Source organism: Schistocerca piceifrons, chromosome 2 (assembly GCF_021461385.2).
Source record: "Schistocerca piceifrons isolate TAMUIC-IGC-003096 chromosome 2, iqSchPice1.1, whole genome shotgun sequence".
NCBI classification, from domain to species: Eukaryota; Metazoa; Arthropoda; class Insecta; order Orthoptera; family Acrididae; genus Schistocerca; species Schistocerca piceifrons.
In genome coordinates, this window is record NC_060139.1 from 194,991,242 (window position 1) to 195,008,493 (window position 17,252).

The 17,252-nt window shown below is 42.4% G+C and overlaps 1 protein-coding gene across 1 annotated transcript; it reads left to right on the plus strand.

Annotated features, from left to right (window-relative positions):
- Positions 1-368: 368 nt before the first annotated feature.
- On the plus strand, positions 369-881 carry LOC124775241. The gene has a single exon (XM_047250078.1). It carries the CDS (start codon positions 369-371, stop codon positions 879-881), a length of 513 nt encoding a protein of 170 aa, XP_047106034.1.
- Positions 882-17,252: the final 16,371 nt, after the last annotated feature.

The following is a 17,252-nucleotide window of genomic DNA, read 5'->3' on the forward strand; positions in this document are numbered from 1 at the left end:
TGGTTTTGTTCTAGTGTTATGCCATCTCTTTTTATATATCTTGGCTTTGGTATTGTTTCCGTGTTCAGTGACATACAAAAATAAAGTTATATTCTTGAACACATAACTCTCTCTCAAAAGTAATTATTAATTAGCCTCAGTGGCTTTAGTGGTGACCCCTAACACTGAACATAAAGAATATTACGATTTACAAACAAGAGAATTCAGCTACTTCAGAAAGTTCATGGAGGAATGAAGAGATGCAGCTCGTGAACCTTCAAAAACAAATACAAGAAAAACTTGAAGCACTGAAGTTAGCATTGGAGACGCCTATTACTCCAACGTCAAACACGCGTGCGACCGTACAAACCAACAGCCCGACGGAAAACATGCAGCACATAAAAATTCGAACACCACAGTTCCTGCCTGACAAACTGCAGCCATGGTTTGCAATGACTGAGCTGGCGTTTGCCCAAAGCAAGATCCACGATGAGCAGACGAAGTTCGCGATAACGGTGAATGCTCTGGATGCTAGAGCAGCAACTGCACCAGAAGATGCAATACTCCGACCTCCAGAGGAACGACTGTACGCGGCGGTGAAAACTGTACTACTCACCAGAATGCGTAAAGCGTTAAATCAAGACATACGGCAGGTGCTTAAGGAAGAAGCTATAGGTGACAGGACACCGTCGGCATTTTGGAAGCATTTGCGCGGTATCGTCAACGCAGAAGAATTGTCGGACGCGACGCTCAAACACATCTGGTTAGACCAATTATCAAGCATGGTAAAAGCCGCACTAGTAACTCGTAAAAAAGACAACATGCAGAACCTCTTGGAGATAGCATGCAAAGTCCATGCGACCATAGGCAATCCACAGAAGGGCTTGCATGGCAGTCTTTAGCAGGGAAGAAGCGTCAGAAGTGATAGCAGCAATACAGAAGACTCAGCATACGCACCTCAGCAAACAAATACAAGAACTAACATGACAGATGACATTATTGCAGCAACAGGTCTCACAATTGTTACAGAATGAAAACAGCAAGGCCAAAGACGAAATTCAACAAGGACGGGTTGTTGGCACCATCAACGCTTTGCGGATAGAGCAACAAAGTGTTCGTAGCCATGTGCGCAACCAAACGTGAGCGGCGGCGAGCAGCAAGAGCAGCGGGCCGCGGTAGCACAGAAGAGCGCCTGTAACAACGAGGTGAGGTAGACGCGAACTATGGATGGGTGAGTAACGTAATAATTTTCTTACCACCTCCAAACGCTTTATGTCAGAGGCGTCAAGTCGAACCGTTGCTACCTAACAGACTCGGCATCCGTTGTGAATGGCTCCCCTTTATTGACTATCAAGGAACGGATGGCACTCCATTTATGCAATTAACTGCAGCAAATAAGTCGCCCATTGTTGCTCATGGCACACGTAAAATCGAAGTCGCTTTAGGTTTCTCACAAAGCAGTCAGTGGACCTTGATTCTGGCAGAGGTGTCAGAGGCGATATTGGGTGCAGACTTTCTTTGTGACATGCACATTATCATCAGATTAAAAGAAATCAAGAGACAGTAAATGGCATCACGGAACGAGATACTTACCTCGCTGGCAAGAATAACTACGACGCGGTGTCACATGCCGTAAGTGATAACACAGGCGCAGAAAAATCAGCAGTAACTCACAAAACTGTACACCGCATTTACACCACGCCCAGTCAGCGAATACATCAACGACCGTGCAGGTTAGCACCTGAGCGGTTCGTGGCAGCAAAAGCAGAATTCGAGGCATTACTGGCATCAGGTGTCATACATAGATCTATAGATCTGACAGACAGTGGGCATCACCCATAAATTTGGTAAAGAAAAATGATGGGTCGTGGAGACCATGTGGCGATTACAGGAAGTTAAACGCACATACTATACCAGCTCGTTACCCCGTGCCTAATATTCGCGATTTCACAAATCAATTAGCTGGGGCAACGATATTCAGCATTATTGATTGTAAAAATGCTTATCACCAGATACCGAGTGCAGAAGAAGACATACCGAAAACAGCAGTTACAACACCTTTCGGTTTGTTCGAATATGTCCGAATGCCCATCGGGTTAAAGAAAGCAGCTCAAACATGCAACGATTTGTTGATGTAGTGTTGCGCGGGTTGAAACGATGCTTCACGTATCTTGATGACATATTAATCTCATCAACGACGACAGAAACATATGAGAAGCAACTGTCCGCAGTGTTCGCCCGCATAAACCAGTACGGAATAATAGTCAACAAAGCAAAATGCGAAATGCGAAAACGGCAAGTGACGTTTCTACGAGGTGCATTCAAGTTCTAAGGCCTCCGATTTTTTTTCTCTGGACTGGAAAGAGATAGAAACATGCGCATTGTTTTAAAATGAGGCCGCGTTCATTGTCAATACGTCCCAGAGATGGCAGCACCGTACAGCAGATGGAATTTTACAGCCAGCGGCGAGAATGAGAACTGTTTTAAATACTTAAAATGGCGACGTTTTCCTTACCTGAACAGCGTGCAATCATTCGTTTTCTGAATTTGCGTGGTGTGAAACCAATTTAAATTCATCGACAGTTGAAGGAGACATGTGGTGAGGGAGTTATGGATGTGTCGAAAGTGCGTTCGTGGGTGCGACAGTTTAACACAGTGTGACAACAAACCGAAACAACCTCGGGCTCGCACAAGCCGGTCTGACGATATGATCGAGAAAGTGGAGGGAATTGTTTTGGGGGATCACCGAATGACTGTTGAACAGATCGCCTCCAGAGTTGGCATTTCTGTGGGTTCTGTGCACACAATCCTGCATAACGACCTGAAAATGCGAAAAGTGTCATCCAGGTGGGTGCCACGAATGCTGACGGACGACCACATGGTTGCCCGTGTGGCATGTTGCCAAGCAATGTTGACGCGCAACAACAGCATGAATGGGACTTTCTTTTCGCCGGTTGTGACAATGGATGAGACGTGGATGCCGTTTTTCAATCCAGAAACAAAGCGCCAGTCAGCTCAATGGGAGCACACAGATTCACCGCCACCAAAAAAATTTCGGGTAACCGCCAGATCTGAAAAAATGATGGTGTCCATGTTCTGGGACAGCGAGGGCGTAATCCTTACCCATTGCGTTCCAAAGGGCACTACGGTAACAGGTGAATCCTACGAAAATGTTTTGAAGAACAAATTCCTTCCTGCACTGCAACGAAAACGTCCAGGAAGGGCTGCGCATGTGCTGTTTCACCAAGACAATGCACCTGCACATCGAGCTAACGTTACGCATCAGTTTCTTCGTGATAACAACTTTGAAGTGATTCTTCATGCTCCCTACTCGCCTGACCTGGCTCCTAGTGACTTTTGGCTTTTTCCAAGAATGAAAGACACTCTCCGTGGCCGCACATTCACCAGCCGTGCTGCTATTGCCTCAGCGATTTTCCAGTGGTCAAAACAGACTGCTAAAGAAGCCTTCGTCGCTGCCATGGAATCATGGCGTCAGCGTTGTGAAAAATGTGTACGTCTGCAGGGCGATTACGTCGAGAAGCAACGCAAGTTTCATCGATTTCGGGTGAGTAGTTAATTAGAAAAAAAATCGGAAGCCTTAGAACTTGAATGCACCTCGTAGGATATGAAGTTTCGGGGGAGGGCATACACCCACGAGAGGACAAGGTAGCAATAATCGACAACATTAACCGCCCATAGACTTACCATCAACTCAGAAAATTTTTAGGCGCGGTAAATTTCTATAGATAGCATTTGCCGCGAGCTGCACTAGTACAAGCGCCCTTGACAGACGCTCTCGCAGGTAAAAATGCAAATGGCAAACGACCGTTGCAATTGAACGTGGGCATGGAGAGAGCATTTCAACACATAAAGGTCGACTTAGGAAAAGCAATACTCGCTACTCAGCCGGTACCAAAAGCACCTCTGTCAATAGTAGTCGATGCCAGCGAAGACACGTTAGGAGCCGCACTGCACCAGAAAGTAAACGACAAATGGCAGCCTTTGGGTTTTTCCTCATCAAAGCTTACAGACCCACAAAGGAACTGGAGCGCATACGACAGAGAACTATTAGCGATATATGAAGCTATTCGGTACTTTCGCCTGTATGTAGAGGCAAGAGCATTTATTGTATACACCGACCATAAGTAAGTCTCAGCATAAGCATAAGCATAAGTCAATAAGTCTCAGGATAACTGTTCTCCACGCCAATTTCGCCACTTAGAATATATCAGTCAATTTACTACAGATATCAAGCATATCAAGGGAGTCGAAAACATAGTGGCCGATTTTCTGTCGCGGGTCTCGGTTATTTCACAAACTACAGACTACGATAAACTAGCCGCAGCTCAAGCTAACGACGCACAACTCCAACAGTACTTACAGGACCTAACATCCGGACTTCAGTTAAAATCAATCCAGCCAGAGGGCGCGAATGTGAAGATATGGTGCGACATAGCTACCAACAAACCCAGGCTTTCATCCCAAGGCAACAACGGAAAGAGGTTTTCGACAGCATACACGGACGCAGTCACCCGGGTAGCAGAGCAACTATCAAACTACTCACGGAACGTTTTGTCTGGCTGAGTATAAGGGAGGATTGCCGGGGTTGGGTAACAACAAGCATGCTGTGCCTAAGGAACAAGATTGGACGGCATGTACATAAAGCAGTTGGAGATTTTCCCCCAGTAACAAAGAGTTTCTCCCACGTTCATTTGGACATTGTGGGGCCTCTACCACCTTCGGAAGGCTACAAGTATTTGTTGACATCGGTGGACCGATATACAAGATGGGCAGAAGCTCTCCACTATCAGACATTTCAGCAGAGACGGCAGGTTGAGTAGTTTTGGCTTCTTGGATGTCCCCTTTTGGATGTCCACTACACGTGACAACCGATCAAGGACGACAATATGAATCCACTTTATTCCAACAATTAGCCAAGCTCTGTGGATTCCGCCATCACCGCACCACAGCTTATCACCCAGTGAGCAATGGCATGGTTGAGCGGTCGCACAGGACATTAAAGACAGCACTGATGTGCCATATGGACAGCTGGACTTCAGTGTTGCCAGTGGTCTGCTAGGTCTCCGAACTGCCTGCAAATCAGACCTAGGCGCATTCATGGCTGACCTGGTTTACGGAGAGAACCTCAGGCTGCTAGCAGAATTTTCTTTGAATGGAAGGAAGCGACAGCGGGTGACATGCCTTACGTCTTACAAGTCCGCAACCACATGGCACAGCTATGATGGACACCTGGATTTCGACATGGCACCAACACGCCATTTGTTCACAAGCAGCTTAGCAAGTGCCCTTATGTATGGCTGAGAACAGACGCTGTACGAACACCTCTTCAGCCGCCATATACTGGCCGTATAAAGTACTCGCGAGAGATGAACATATGCTGCAGATAAATCATGACAGGAAGTGACAAACAGTTTCCATTGAGAGACTTAAACTGGTGCACATATGGCCACCAGCTGACGAAGAAAATCAAGACACTAGTGAAGAACCGCCGCCTACACAATATGACGAAGAGGTGTTGCCCGCAGAGAGCAACACGCCAAGCCAGAAGCAGGAAACCACAACGGAAGTCCCACTGTTCTCAGAGAAGTGCTCTAGGGCGGGCAGAATTCTAAAATACAAGTATCCATATGTGACCGGAGCTCTGCTCTACAAAAGGGGGCGGGGGGCTGTGTAGGAACCACCTGGTGACACAACAAAATCGCACAGTGGACTTTGGCGTTTATTCTGTGAAGAATGTTATTTACAATGTGTTTATTCTTTGGTTTTGTTCTTGCGCTATGCCATCTTTTGGCTTTGGTATTGTTCCCGTTGGAATGCCCTCAGTGGTAGTGGCATTGTAGCGAGAAGGAAGTGAGACTGCCTTACTTCTCTGGTTTCTATATCACTAACCTGGTGTCTTGCTGCTTCGGTAGTCCGTCCCTCGTCACACAGTAGTAGCGCTCAGGCACCAGGTTCAATGTAGGTGATCCTGCTGAAGTGAAATGTTTTGGGATACCAGTTCTTAAATGTCAACAACGATTTTTAGTATACTCGTTTTAATAAAGAAAATACTTTGACACACACATCACCGAATTTGCAATATGGCGGCTCTGGGCTACGTCGTTAGTCAACGCTTTACAACACATTAAGGGGAGTCGTACTTCCCAAAATGACAAAATTTGACATTTTTACTTTTATGCAAATTATAAAAATATGGATGTTTATGCTTAATTTGGTGTTGGTTTTATTGAAATATTCGATTATTTACTATTTTAAATAAATATTTGAAAATAATCATGCAATGACATTTTCGAGAATTTTGTTTTCCATCATTTCACATATTGGCATTTTTCTCTGGAACTATATAGTCTACAAGGCTGTGGTTTCTTTTTTTTTTTTTTGTAGAGAACTGTCCGTTTCATAAGTTGCCTACACTGGCGGTACTTTGCAGTAAACTCTTTGAACTGTACATTTGTTTGTGTTTGACAAGAACAGTTATCCACTAGCCGCATTTTAGTTTCTCTCTTTCCTGTGATAGATTTCGTCATGACTAAACCAAAAGGAGTGTTAAAAAAAACGAAACAAAGGAAACAGGTACTACAGAACAAATATAACAGCAGTGAAAAGAGTGGTTAGCGCCGGATGGCGTGATAATTTGGTTGTAAATAGTGACAGTCCTTCTACTCCTCAGAGTGATTCCAAGAAAATACTGCTGGGTAGTGATGTAAAATACAATGCAGCTTCAGACAGTGAAACAAACTGCAATATCATTATTAATTTCCATGTACTTATTTCAGCTTTGTGTGAAAGAGTGTGTTGTCATATATGTGGGGGGGAAATTGAAATTTCTGAAAAGTTATCTCAATGCATAGTCTCATGTGCACTTTACAAATAATGTGTTTGAACTGTAAAAATGAATAGACTTTCAAGACTTCTAAAGTAAGTGTAAAGAATGGACTTTTTGTCACTAATCTAATATACTTCTATGGACTTAGATGCATAGTAAAAGGCCATTACGCTGGTAAGGTTCTTTGTGGCTTGCTGAACCCCCCTAGTCCCCCTACAAAATCTATCAAATACAACTCCATAGTAAGAAGTAGTGTCAAGGTGTGTGCTATGGAGTCAATGACTACAGCAGCAGAGCAGGCTGTAGCAGGAAATGGTAGTTCTGACATAGCAATATCATTTGACAGATCCTGGCAAAATCTTCTCAGGTATTGTTGAAAGGAAAGTGCGAGTATTAGTTGAGGACAAATTGGATGAAAATCAGTGTGGGTTTAGGCCTCTTAGAGGTTCTCAGGACCAGATCTTTAGCTTATGGCAAATCATGGAGAAGTGTTACGAGTGGAACAGGGAATTGTATCTATGTTTTATAGATCTAGAAAAGGCATACGACCGGGTTCCTAGGAGGAAGTTATTGTCTGTGCTACGTGATTATGGAATAGGAGGCAAAATTTTGCAAGCAATTAAAGGTCTTTAGGTAGATAGTCAGGCAGTAGTTAGAGTTGACGGTAAATTGAGTCCATGGTTCAGAGTAGTTTCAGGGGTAAGACAAGGCTGCAACATGTCTTCACTGTTGTTCATATTATTTATGGATCATATTGAAACGTCCCCTTTGAACAATTTATATATGACTGTGCTTAACCTGACACACAATATTTTTAGCGCAACGCAATCTGACTTTCAATAATTCGTACAAAAGAATGGGCCCTGACTAACATTAACCTATACCTTTCACAAATCACTTACCTCACAAAAATCTTCGCTGCTCAAGCTACTGCAATACAGCGAGCGCCACTACTGCCAGCTAAATAAAAGATTCAAACTACTGAAGGCACTAACTACTGATAGGGATAGTTAGCAAATGAAAGATATTAATAGAGAACGAACAATGTATTTACCTTGATATCATCACAAGTCATAATATATATATCAGTTCATGACAAATTGCAAACCTCCGCCATCTCTCTCCCCACATCCACCACTGCTGGCGGCTCACCTCCAACTGCGCAACGCTACGCGCTGTTCACAGCCAGCTGCCTAACACTACAATGGCGAGTATTACAACAATGCAAAGCAGACACAGACTGCCCACAGCACAGCCAGTGATTGTCATACAGAGGTGGCGTTACCAATAAAAAACCTAAACAGCCTACTTACATAGAGAAAACATAAACAGCCTACTTACAATATGTTGAAAACAATAGACTCGCTGGGTGAGATTAAGATAGGTGAACACAAAATAAGCAGTCTCGCATATGCGGATGACTTAGTTGTGATGGCAGATTCTATTGAAAGTTTGCAAAGTAATATTTCAGAGCTAGATCAGAAATGTAAGGACTATGGTATGAAGATTAGCATCTCCAAAACAATATTAATGTCAGTGGGAAAGAGATATAAACGGATTGAGTGCCAAATAGGAGGAACAAAGTCAGAACAGGTGGACGGTTTCAAGTACTTTGGATGCATATTCTCACAGGATGGCAACATAGTGAAAGAACTGGAAGCGAGGTGTAGCAAAGCTAATGCAGTGAGCGCTCAGCTACGATCTACTCTCTTCTGCAAGAAGGAAGTCAGTACCAAGACTAAGTTATCTGTGCACCATTCAATCTTTCGACCAACTTTGTTATATGAGAGCGAAAGCTGGGTGGATTCAGATTACCTTATCAATAAGGTTGAGGTTATGGATATGAAAGTAGCTAGGATGATTGCAGGTACTAGTAGATGGGAACAATGGCAGGAGGGTGTGCACAATGAGGAAATCAAAGAAAAACTGGGAATGAACTCTATAGATGTAGCAGTCAGGGCGAACAGGCGTAGCTGGTGGGGTCATGTTACACGCATGGGAGAAGCAAGGTTACCCAAGAGACTCACGGGTTCAGCAGTAGAGGGTAGGAGGAGTCGGGGTAGACCAAGGAGAAGGTACCTGGATTCGGTTAAGAATGATTTTGAAGTAATAGGCTTAACATCAGAAGAGGCACCAATGTTAGCACTGAATAGGGGATCATGGAGGAATTTTATAAGGGGGACTATGCTCCAGACTGAACGCTGAAAGGCATAATCAGTCTTAAATGATGATGATGATGGCAAAAAAGAGGTTTCCAGTCAAAGAATTCATGTGCATCTATTATCAGCATCGACAATGGGGAAGTGTTGGATATTGATGTGTTGACCATTTACTGACAGGGTTATAGGCAAGCAGGCAGGAGTACTGAAAAGCAAACTAAGCATGAAATGAATTGTCAGAGAAACTATGAAGGAACTAGTGGAGAGATGGAGGTTGCTTCTACAGTGAAAATTTTCCAATGTTCCCAGCATGACCGTGCTGTTCGTTACATTAGTTTTCTTGGGGATGGAGACTCACAATCATAAGGCAGTGGTGGAGAGTAAACTCTATGATGATTTGTCAATTACAAAACTAGAGTGCATTAATCATGTGCAAAAGAGGATGGGTACGAGACTATGAAGACTCAAACAACAGTTGGGAAGTAACAAGTTATCTGATGGTCGAAGTATAAGACGTCGACAGACTGAAAAACAAATTGATCAGATTACACAATATTATCGTATGGCTATTAAAAGTAACAGAGATAATTTAGATGGTATGAAGAGAGCTGTGTGGGCAATTTATTTTCACAAGCTGTCTACAGATGCTGAACCAATACACAACCTGTGTTCCACTGAATGGTGTAAATACTTGAAGGCAAAAGAGGAGGTTAAAGTAGACACTTTCTCGCACAAAATTACTATACCAAATGCTGTTATGCTTGCCATGAAACCAGTGTTTCAGGATCTTGCCCAACTAGAGCTGTTGAAGAAATGTCTCAAGGGCAAAACACAAAATGCCAATGAATCATTTAACAATGTTGTATGGTCAAGGATACCAAAAACTGTGTTTGTTGGAAGGTCAGTCTTCGAACTCGGTGTTTTGGATGCTGTTCTTACTTTTAATGATGGCTATTCTGGAAGACTACAGGTTTTGGAATATCTTGGCATTCATAAAGGTTATAACCCCACTAAAAGTGTGATTGACTTGGACCAACTGCGAATCATGAAGGCAGAGATTGCAACAAAAAATATGTCAAAAGAAGCCAGATCCAAGAGAAGGAGGGCAGCACTGGGTGAGGAAGATGAAGGAGGAGATGAGGACTTTCATCCAGGAGGATTCTAACATATTTTTTATGTATCAGTTGGCTGTATATTAAAAATTTTTCTTTCAATGCAATTTTCTCAACATCACATTTTTCAGTATAAAAGCCCCTTTTTCTCAGAAACTTCTGAATCTACATCAATGACTTATTTACCACATAACAAGATAGTACAATGATGTTGTAGCTCTACTTTAGTAGTATTTACTGTAATAGTTAAAATTCAAGAAATTAAAATTGTGAAAATTTACTCCAAAAAATTACACTCCTGGAAATTGAAATAAGAACACCGTGAATTCATTGTCCCAGGAAGGGGAAACTTTATTGACACATTCCTGTGGTCAGATACATCACATGATCACACTGACAGAACCACAGGCACATAGACACAGGCAACAGAGCATGCACAATGTCGGCACTAGTACAGTGTATATCCACCTTTCGCAGCAATGCAGGCTGCTATTCTCCCATGGAGACGATCGTAGATATGCTGGATGTAGTCCTGTGGAACGGCTTGCCATGCCATTTCCACCTGGCGCCTCAGTTGGACCAGCGTTCGTGCTGGACGTGCAGACCGCGTGAGACGACGCTTCATCCAGTCCCAAACATGCTCAATGGGGGACAGATCCGGAGATCTTGCTGGCCAGGGTAGTTGACTTACACCTTCTAGAGCACGTTGGGTGGCACGGGATACATGCGGACGTGCATTGTCCTGTTGGAACAGCAAGTTCCCTTGCCGGTCTAGGAATGCTAGAACGATGGGTTCGATGACGGTTTGGATGTACCGTGCACTATTCAGTGTCCCCTCGACGATCACCAGTGGTGTACGGCCAGTGTAGGAGATCGCTCCCCACACCATGATGCCGGGTGTTGGCCCTGTGTGCCTCGGTCGTATGCAGTCCTGATTGTGGCGCTCACCTGCACGGCGCCAAACACGCATACGACCATCATTGGCACCAAGGAAGAAGCGACTCTCATCGCTGAAGACGACACGTCTCCATTCGTCCCTCCATTCACGCCTGTCGCGACACCACTGGAGGCGGGCTGCACGATGTTGGGGCGTGAGCGGAAGACGGCCTAACGGTGTGCCGGACCGTAGCCCAGCTTCATGGAGACGGTTGCGAATGGTCCTCGCCGATACCCCAGGAGCAACAGTGTCCCTAATTTGCTGGGAAGTGGCGGTGCGGTCCCCTACGGCACTGCGTAGGATCCTACGGTCTTGGCGTGCATCCGTGCGTCGCTGCGGTCCGGTCCCAGGTCGACGGGCACGTGCACCTTCCGCCGACCACTGGCGACAACAACGATGTACTGTGGAGACCTCACGCCCCACGTGTTGAGCAATTCGGCGGTACGTCCACCCGGCCTCCCGCATGCCCACTATACGCCCTCGCTCAAAGTCTGTCAACTGCACATACGGTTCACGTCCACGCTGTCGCGGCATGCTACCAGTGTTAAAGACTGCGATGGAGCTCCGTATGCCACGGCAAACTGGCTGACACTGACGGCGGCGGTGCACAAATGCTGCGCAGCTAGCGCCATTCGACGGCCAACACCGCGGTTCCTGGTGTGTCCGCTGTGCCGTGCGTGTGATCATTGCTTGTACAGCCCTCTCGCAGTGTCCGGAGCAAGTATGGTGGGTCTGACACACCGGTGTCAATGTGTTCTTTTTTCCATTTCCAGGAGTGTATAATTTTAAGGAAAAAATCATGACCTTTTTCCAGTTGTTATTTTAAAGTGATTGTAGAGCAATACCGTCACTAAACATGGGGGAACGTGTGATAAAACACCACATTTATATACTCAACAGTTCCTGAGAAAATGGGGTATTTATATAGCCAATTTAACATTGTCAAGACAGGGCAGTACAACTCCCCTTAACACCTTTCTGACTTTCCATAATCGTGATACACACTGTCCACGGCACGTGGTGTTCACTGATAACTAATACCTTCACTTTATCTCTTGTTTAACAGATGAACTATTTACTCGCGACCGTTCTTTTAGCGCCGCCCTGGTTACTCGACCGTATGTTTTGAGTGACGCCTCGCTACTAACTCGCCCTCTCTTCCCGACAGACAAGAGAAACCCCACCTTGCTCCCTCAGCCAATAAGGACACTTCTCTCGTTTCCTGCATATATATATATATATATATATATATATATATATATATATATATATATGTATATATATATATATATCCAAACTTTCAGCTAATGGGCCTTCAGATCGCTGTCGTCGCTATTGTTAGGCGGATCTGACGTCATGTTTGGGGAAATTTTGATGGAAGTTTGTCTTGTAACACTTTCTCAGATTGTCAGATCCTACTCCTGAATAGTCGGATCTTGTCCCTACTAAGGTTGCGCAACATTGTCTCTCATGATTTCATCGCCAATGCGCCTTGCTGACGTTTAATTGTCAAACGTACATGTAGCCTGGCTGCTACTGAGCATTCCCGATCGGATAAATGTGCGTAATACTTGGCTTAAACAAGTGAAGGGAATGCATGTATGCATTACCCATTCCTCCTTATTTTATTTTCAAAATTCAGGATGCTCCAAGACCTTGTTTAATTTTGAAATATTCTCGGTTGGTTATCTCTTGTCCTCGATTTACATCTTTAATCATTTGCATTACTTAGTCTGGCACTTACTCTAGTGTCATTGCTTACTGCTTACTGTTCTCATTATTAAACTCTCTTTAACATGATATAGCTATACAGATATATATCCTATCAAATTTGAGTACGTATTCTATCTTCAAATTTACTTCTGATCTTAATCTTCTTCTAGCTTTCTAGCTTTATGTCTTGAACAGCATATAACATCTACCTTAATTAAAATTCAATATTTATTCAGGTGTACTTTTGTTTTATCTGAGATGGAACATCTACTCATATGCCACTTCATTTTAGCTCATCTAAACATTTACATATTAATTAGTTCTATATCCAATACAAAACAAGCTAACCAAAAACTTATAAAATTGCCATTTGGCTGATCTTAATTTATAATGCCCAATTTCTACTACGTACCAGAACATGTACTATACCATTGGCTCTGTAATTGCCGTCCTATGAGTCACTGGTTCACAACTTCTTTCTTTTTCGTCAGCGAATGCCGTCCTTCTCACTCTTATAACTTTAAAGCATTGGCCTTGTTATGGCCGTTCTATTGGTTATAAATCAACTTGAAGTTCACTACACTAGAAATAGTTTATGAAACCTATAGTTCGTGATGGGGTGAGCTGAGAGAAGAGAAGAAAGTGTGGTGCTCCCGCCCTTGCGAGTGTGGCAACAGCGAGTGATGTGGGAGATGAGAAGAATGTGTGGTACTGAATCCCCTGCGAGTGTGGCAACAGCGACCAATGTGGTGTATAGCCGTTGCTGAGGCCTTGCGGACCGACTGTCTCGCTACATTGTGCTCTGTGTCTTTCCAGGCGCCATTCGTGGATTACATGTAACAATTTACCCATACATTTAGTCGATAGTTATTACTATTTTAACATATCTTCCAACCCAAGTAACATTCGATATACATTTTTTTTTCAATTTCTATTCCATGCTTGATAGTCAATTCTGTGTGATCAAGCAGTGCAGCTGCGGTTTTCAGATCCTGCCTACTGGTCTTTTATACCTTCATTTCGTGTATGTCTTACAATTATCTAAGACCGTTTTATTCTTACATTTCCATATGGGATCATTTCCCTTTATCGCCTACTCTTTTTTTCCTCATTTGGTTTCTTTTGGTGAATCATTTAATGTCTCATTATCTCGACTTACTTCGAGATTTTTCCCTAGTATAGATTACGTTCTTCTACTCTTACATTGGAGACCATCATTTCATATCCTACTTGTTTACATCTTCCAGGGCTTTTACTTGTCATATATAAATCATTATTTCACATGCATGTATAGTTAAGTGAAGCATTGCCTATCTCTGTTCAACTGTTTCTCGCCTGAACTATTCCGTTATGTTTAATGACCATACTCATAGTGTAAGTAGTGTAAGTGCGCCGATTGTTTCTTCTTTAGCTCTTCTGCAGCCTACTAATTCCGTCTAACTTACTTCAATACTTCTTGTCTTTACTTAAGGTACCTCTTGGGCTACCATTACCCATTATTGTATGTGGGGACACCTTTGTATGACCCTCATTATCTTTATACTTCATCACTTATAGCAATACCATCCTTGGCCGCACATTAATTTATACTATCATCTTTATACTTTGTAACTTACAGTGATAACATCCTCAGCCGCTCATTAACTTATACCTTTAATTTCTTTTATTCTATGGGGTTTGGACCCAATTCCAATACTTAATAATTTCGATTCTTCACCTTATTCTGCTGCACTTACCTCTTTATCCTTTGGTCACGACTTCCCTTGTCAGTTGGCTAAACATACATTCCGCATTTTTTTACCATTTGATCTCGTTACTGTTCACTTCTCTAAGCACAATTGCAGAATGATACACACTTATATCTATTTTCCCTGTTCTCGCTAAGATGTTTGTTCGCTGTCTCTACAGTGTCTTTTTAGAATTTGTTAAACTTGTTTCCAACAGGCTAACATCTTTTTTTCTGTATAACTTGTTTACTCTTATAATAGCTATTTCCTTGTCGTACTGGCTATCTCTTATGGTCGTTACATGTTATAATCACATAATTTCAGAGTTTGCTGAACATTTTCCAACAGAATAACACATTTTTATAGATAGCTTTTCCCTTTTTGTACCATCACTTTTCTAACTTACCTTTGTTACTCTCTATTCCCATGTTCCTATATTCGAAGATACAGAAGGGACTGATGATAGAGTTTCGTTTCGAGAGAAAGAAGGAAATATTGCCACCATGGAAGTAATATTGCCAATGCCTGAGCAACTAGCGTGTGTCACACACCTTACCTTGCAAAGAAGTATTATTCTTTGACGTTGGATTGCGAAGAATAAAAGATGATAGTGAATAGTTCTGACTGAAAGAAGAAGAAGATTGACAATATGAAGAGAAACTGAAATAATATTGTCAATTACTGGAGTGCCTGGTGTTCGTTACACATGTTGTACAGAACACAATGCCCTCTGAGGTTTTCAATTAATCCTTTGAACAGTTGTGTGTGTCCTGTCTATCATTGTCTACTGATGATTTATTCCGTTATCTGTGTATTAAGTGTATTGTATTTTTTTGTTTGTCTGTCCGTCTTGTATCTTACTTTCATTGGTTCCATTATTTCCGCAGGGGTTTCTTCTCCAACCTTCTAGATTCTGATTGTTCCCTGCCAATGAATCCAATTGGTTCATGCACAATTGCATTTACATCTGACTTGGATATTCCTATTAATTTTTCTTGTACCCTCGGAGGTAACTTGATCATAGTGATTGATATTAAATCCGTTTCTTTCAGGGGATCATCCAAGTTCTTTTCGACATAAGCTTGGAAGAACTCTTTGTAACTTCTACAACCACTACTACTAAAGTTTCGACCTTCAGATAGATCTCTAAAAACGCAATTCTGAGCGCTGCTGGACCAATACTGGTTCATGAACACTTGCATAAACTCATCATATGTTTTGCTTTTCGATCCAATTTTCATACTCCAGGATAACGCTTCGCCTTCCAACCCACTTATAACACAGCCTATTTTCTTTTTGTCATCCCAACTTTTCTCAAAGACTCCCTCAAATTGCCGCTTAAAAGCTACAGGATGTATCTGTCCTTGTGACGAAAAGCTGTGGAATTTGCACAAGGGCAGATACTGGTCATTTGAGGCTAACTGCCAGCTAGGGGTGGGCCGAGCGGTTCTAGGCGCTACAGTCTGGAACCAAGCGACTGCTACGGTTCGAATCCTGCCTCGGGCATGGGTGTGTGTGATGTCCTTAGGTTAGTTATTTTTAAGTAGTTCTAAGTTCTAGGGGACTGATGACCTCAGAAGTTAAGTCCTATAGTGCTCAGAGCCATTTGAACCATTTGAGGCTAACTGTTGTTTACTTCTATCTTTAGGCTTTTCCTGTTCAAACCACCTCTCCAGTCTCCCTTTTATTTCCACCTTTACCTGAGTAGCATATTCAGATACCTTTTTCAAGTCGTTTACTTCTACCTGCTCTCCTATCTTTCGTAACTCTGAATGAAGCGCCCCTGCATTGCTTTTGCAATCTTTTTCTACATCATGTACTTTCTCCTTAATTTTCTTAATGTTATCATTCACTAATACATGCACCTTTCCGCATTTACCGTTGAAACCATCTACTTGCTTCGATACCTCCATTATATCTGTCTCTACTCGGCCTATCTTTGGCACATGTTTTTAAATCTTGTCAGAATTCTCACTCACCTGTTATATATATATATATATATATATATATATATATATATATATATATATATATATATACTACCCACGGATTTGTCGTCATATCCCTTAATATCATCTATCTTTTTCCTATTATCTTCAATTTTCTTATTAAGTTGCTTTGCGAATTCGTCAAACTTCTGGTTATTTGACCTATTGTTATCGTCCAATTTCTGATCAAGAGCTTGAAACTTACCAACCATTAAAGATAGCAGATCACTTATACTAGGATTTCTCTTACTCATATTAGGTACCTTTACCACTATGCCCTCATTCAATTCCTGTGGGCTACCAATAGGAACAGTGTCTACTGACGCTACACTGTGCAAAACCCTTGACTCCACCATATCATTTTCATAATCTATTCCTTGTTTTTGCTCATGTGACAAGTACTCCTCCACTACATTACTAGTGTGTTCAGACTGTAAATGCTCACCCACTTCCTGACTATCACCAGCCTTATTTGGCTCTGTTGCATTAATATCTCTATTCTGAGCTTCTGATTCTACAGTCTCTTGATTTACCTCATTCTCCTCAGAAGTGTCACTGTTATTAATTTCACTTCTTTCAGGAGAATAAATCACGTCTGAGTGATGCAAGTGAATTATTTTCTTATCGACTATGGTGAAATTGACTCTTAACTCTCTTTTAATTCTAGGTTAACATAAGATATATAATATAATGTCAGCTCCACTGTGTCTTGTACACACACACACACACACACACACACACACACACACACACACACACACACACATATATATATATATATATATATATA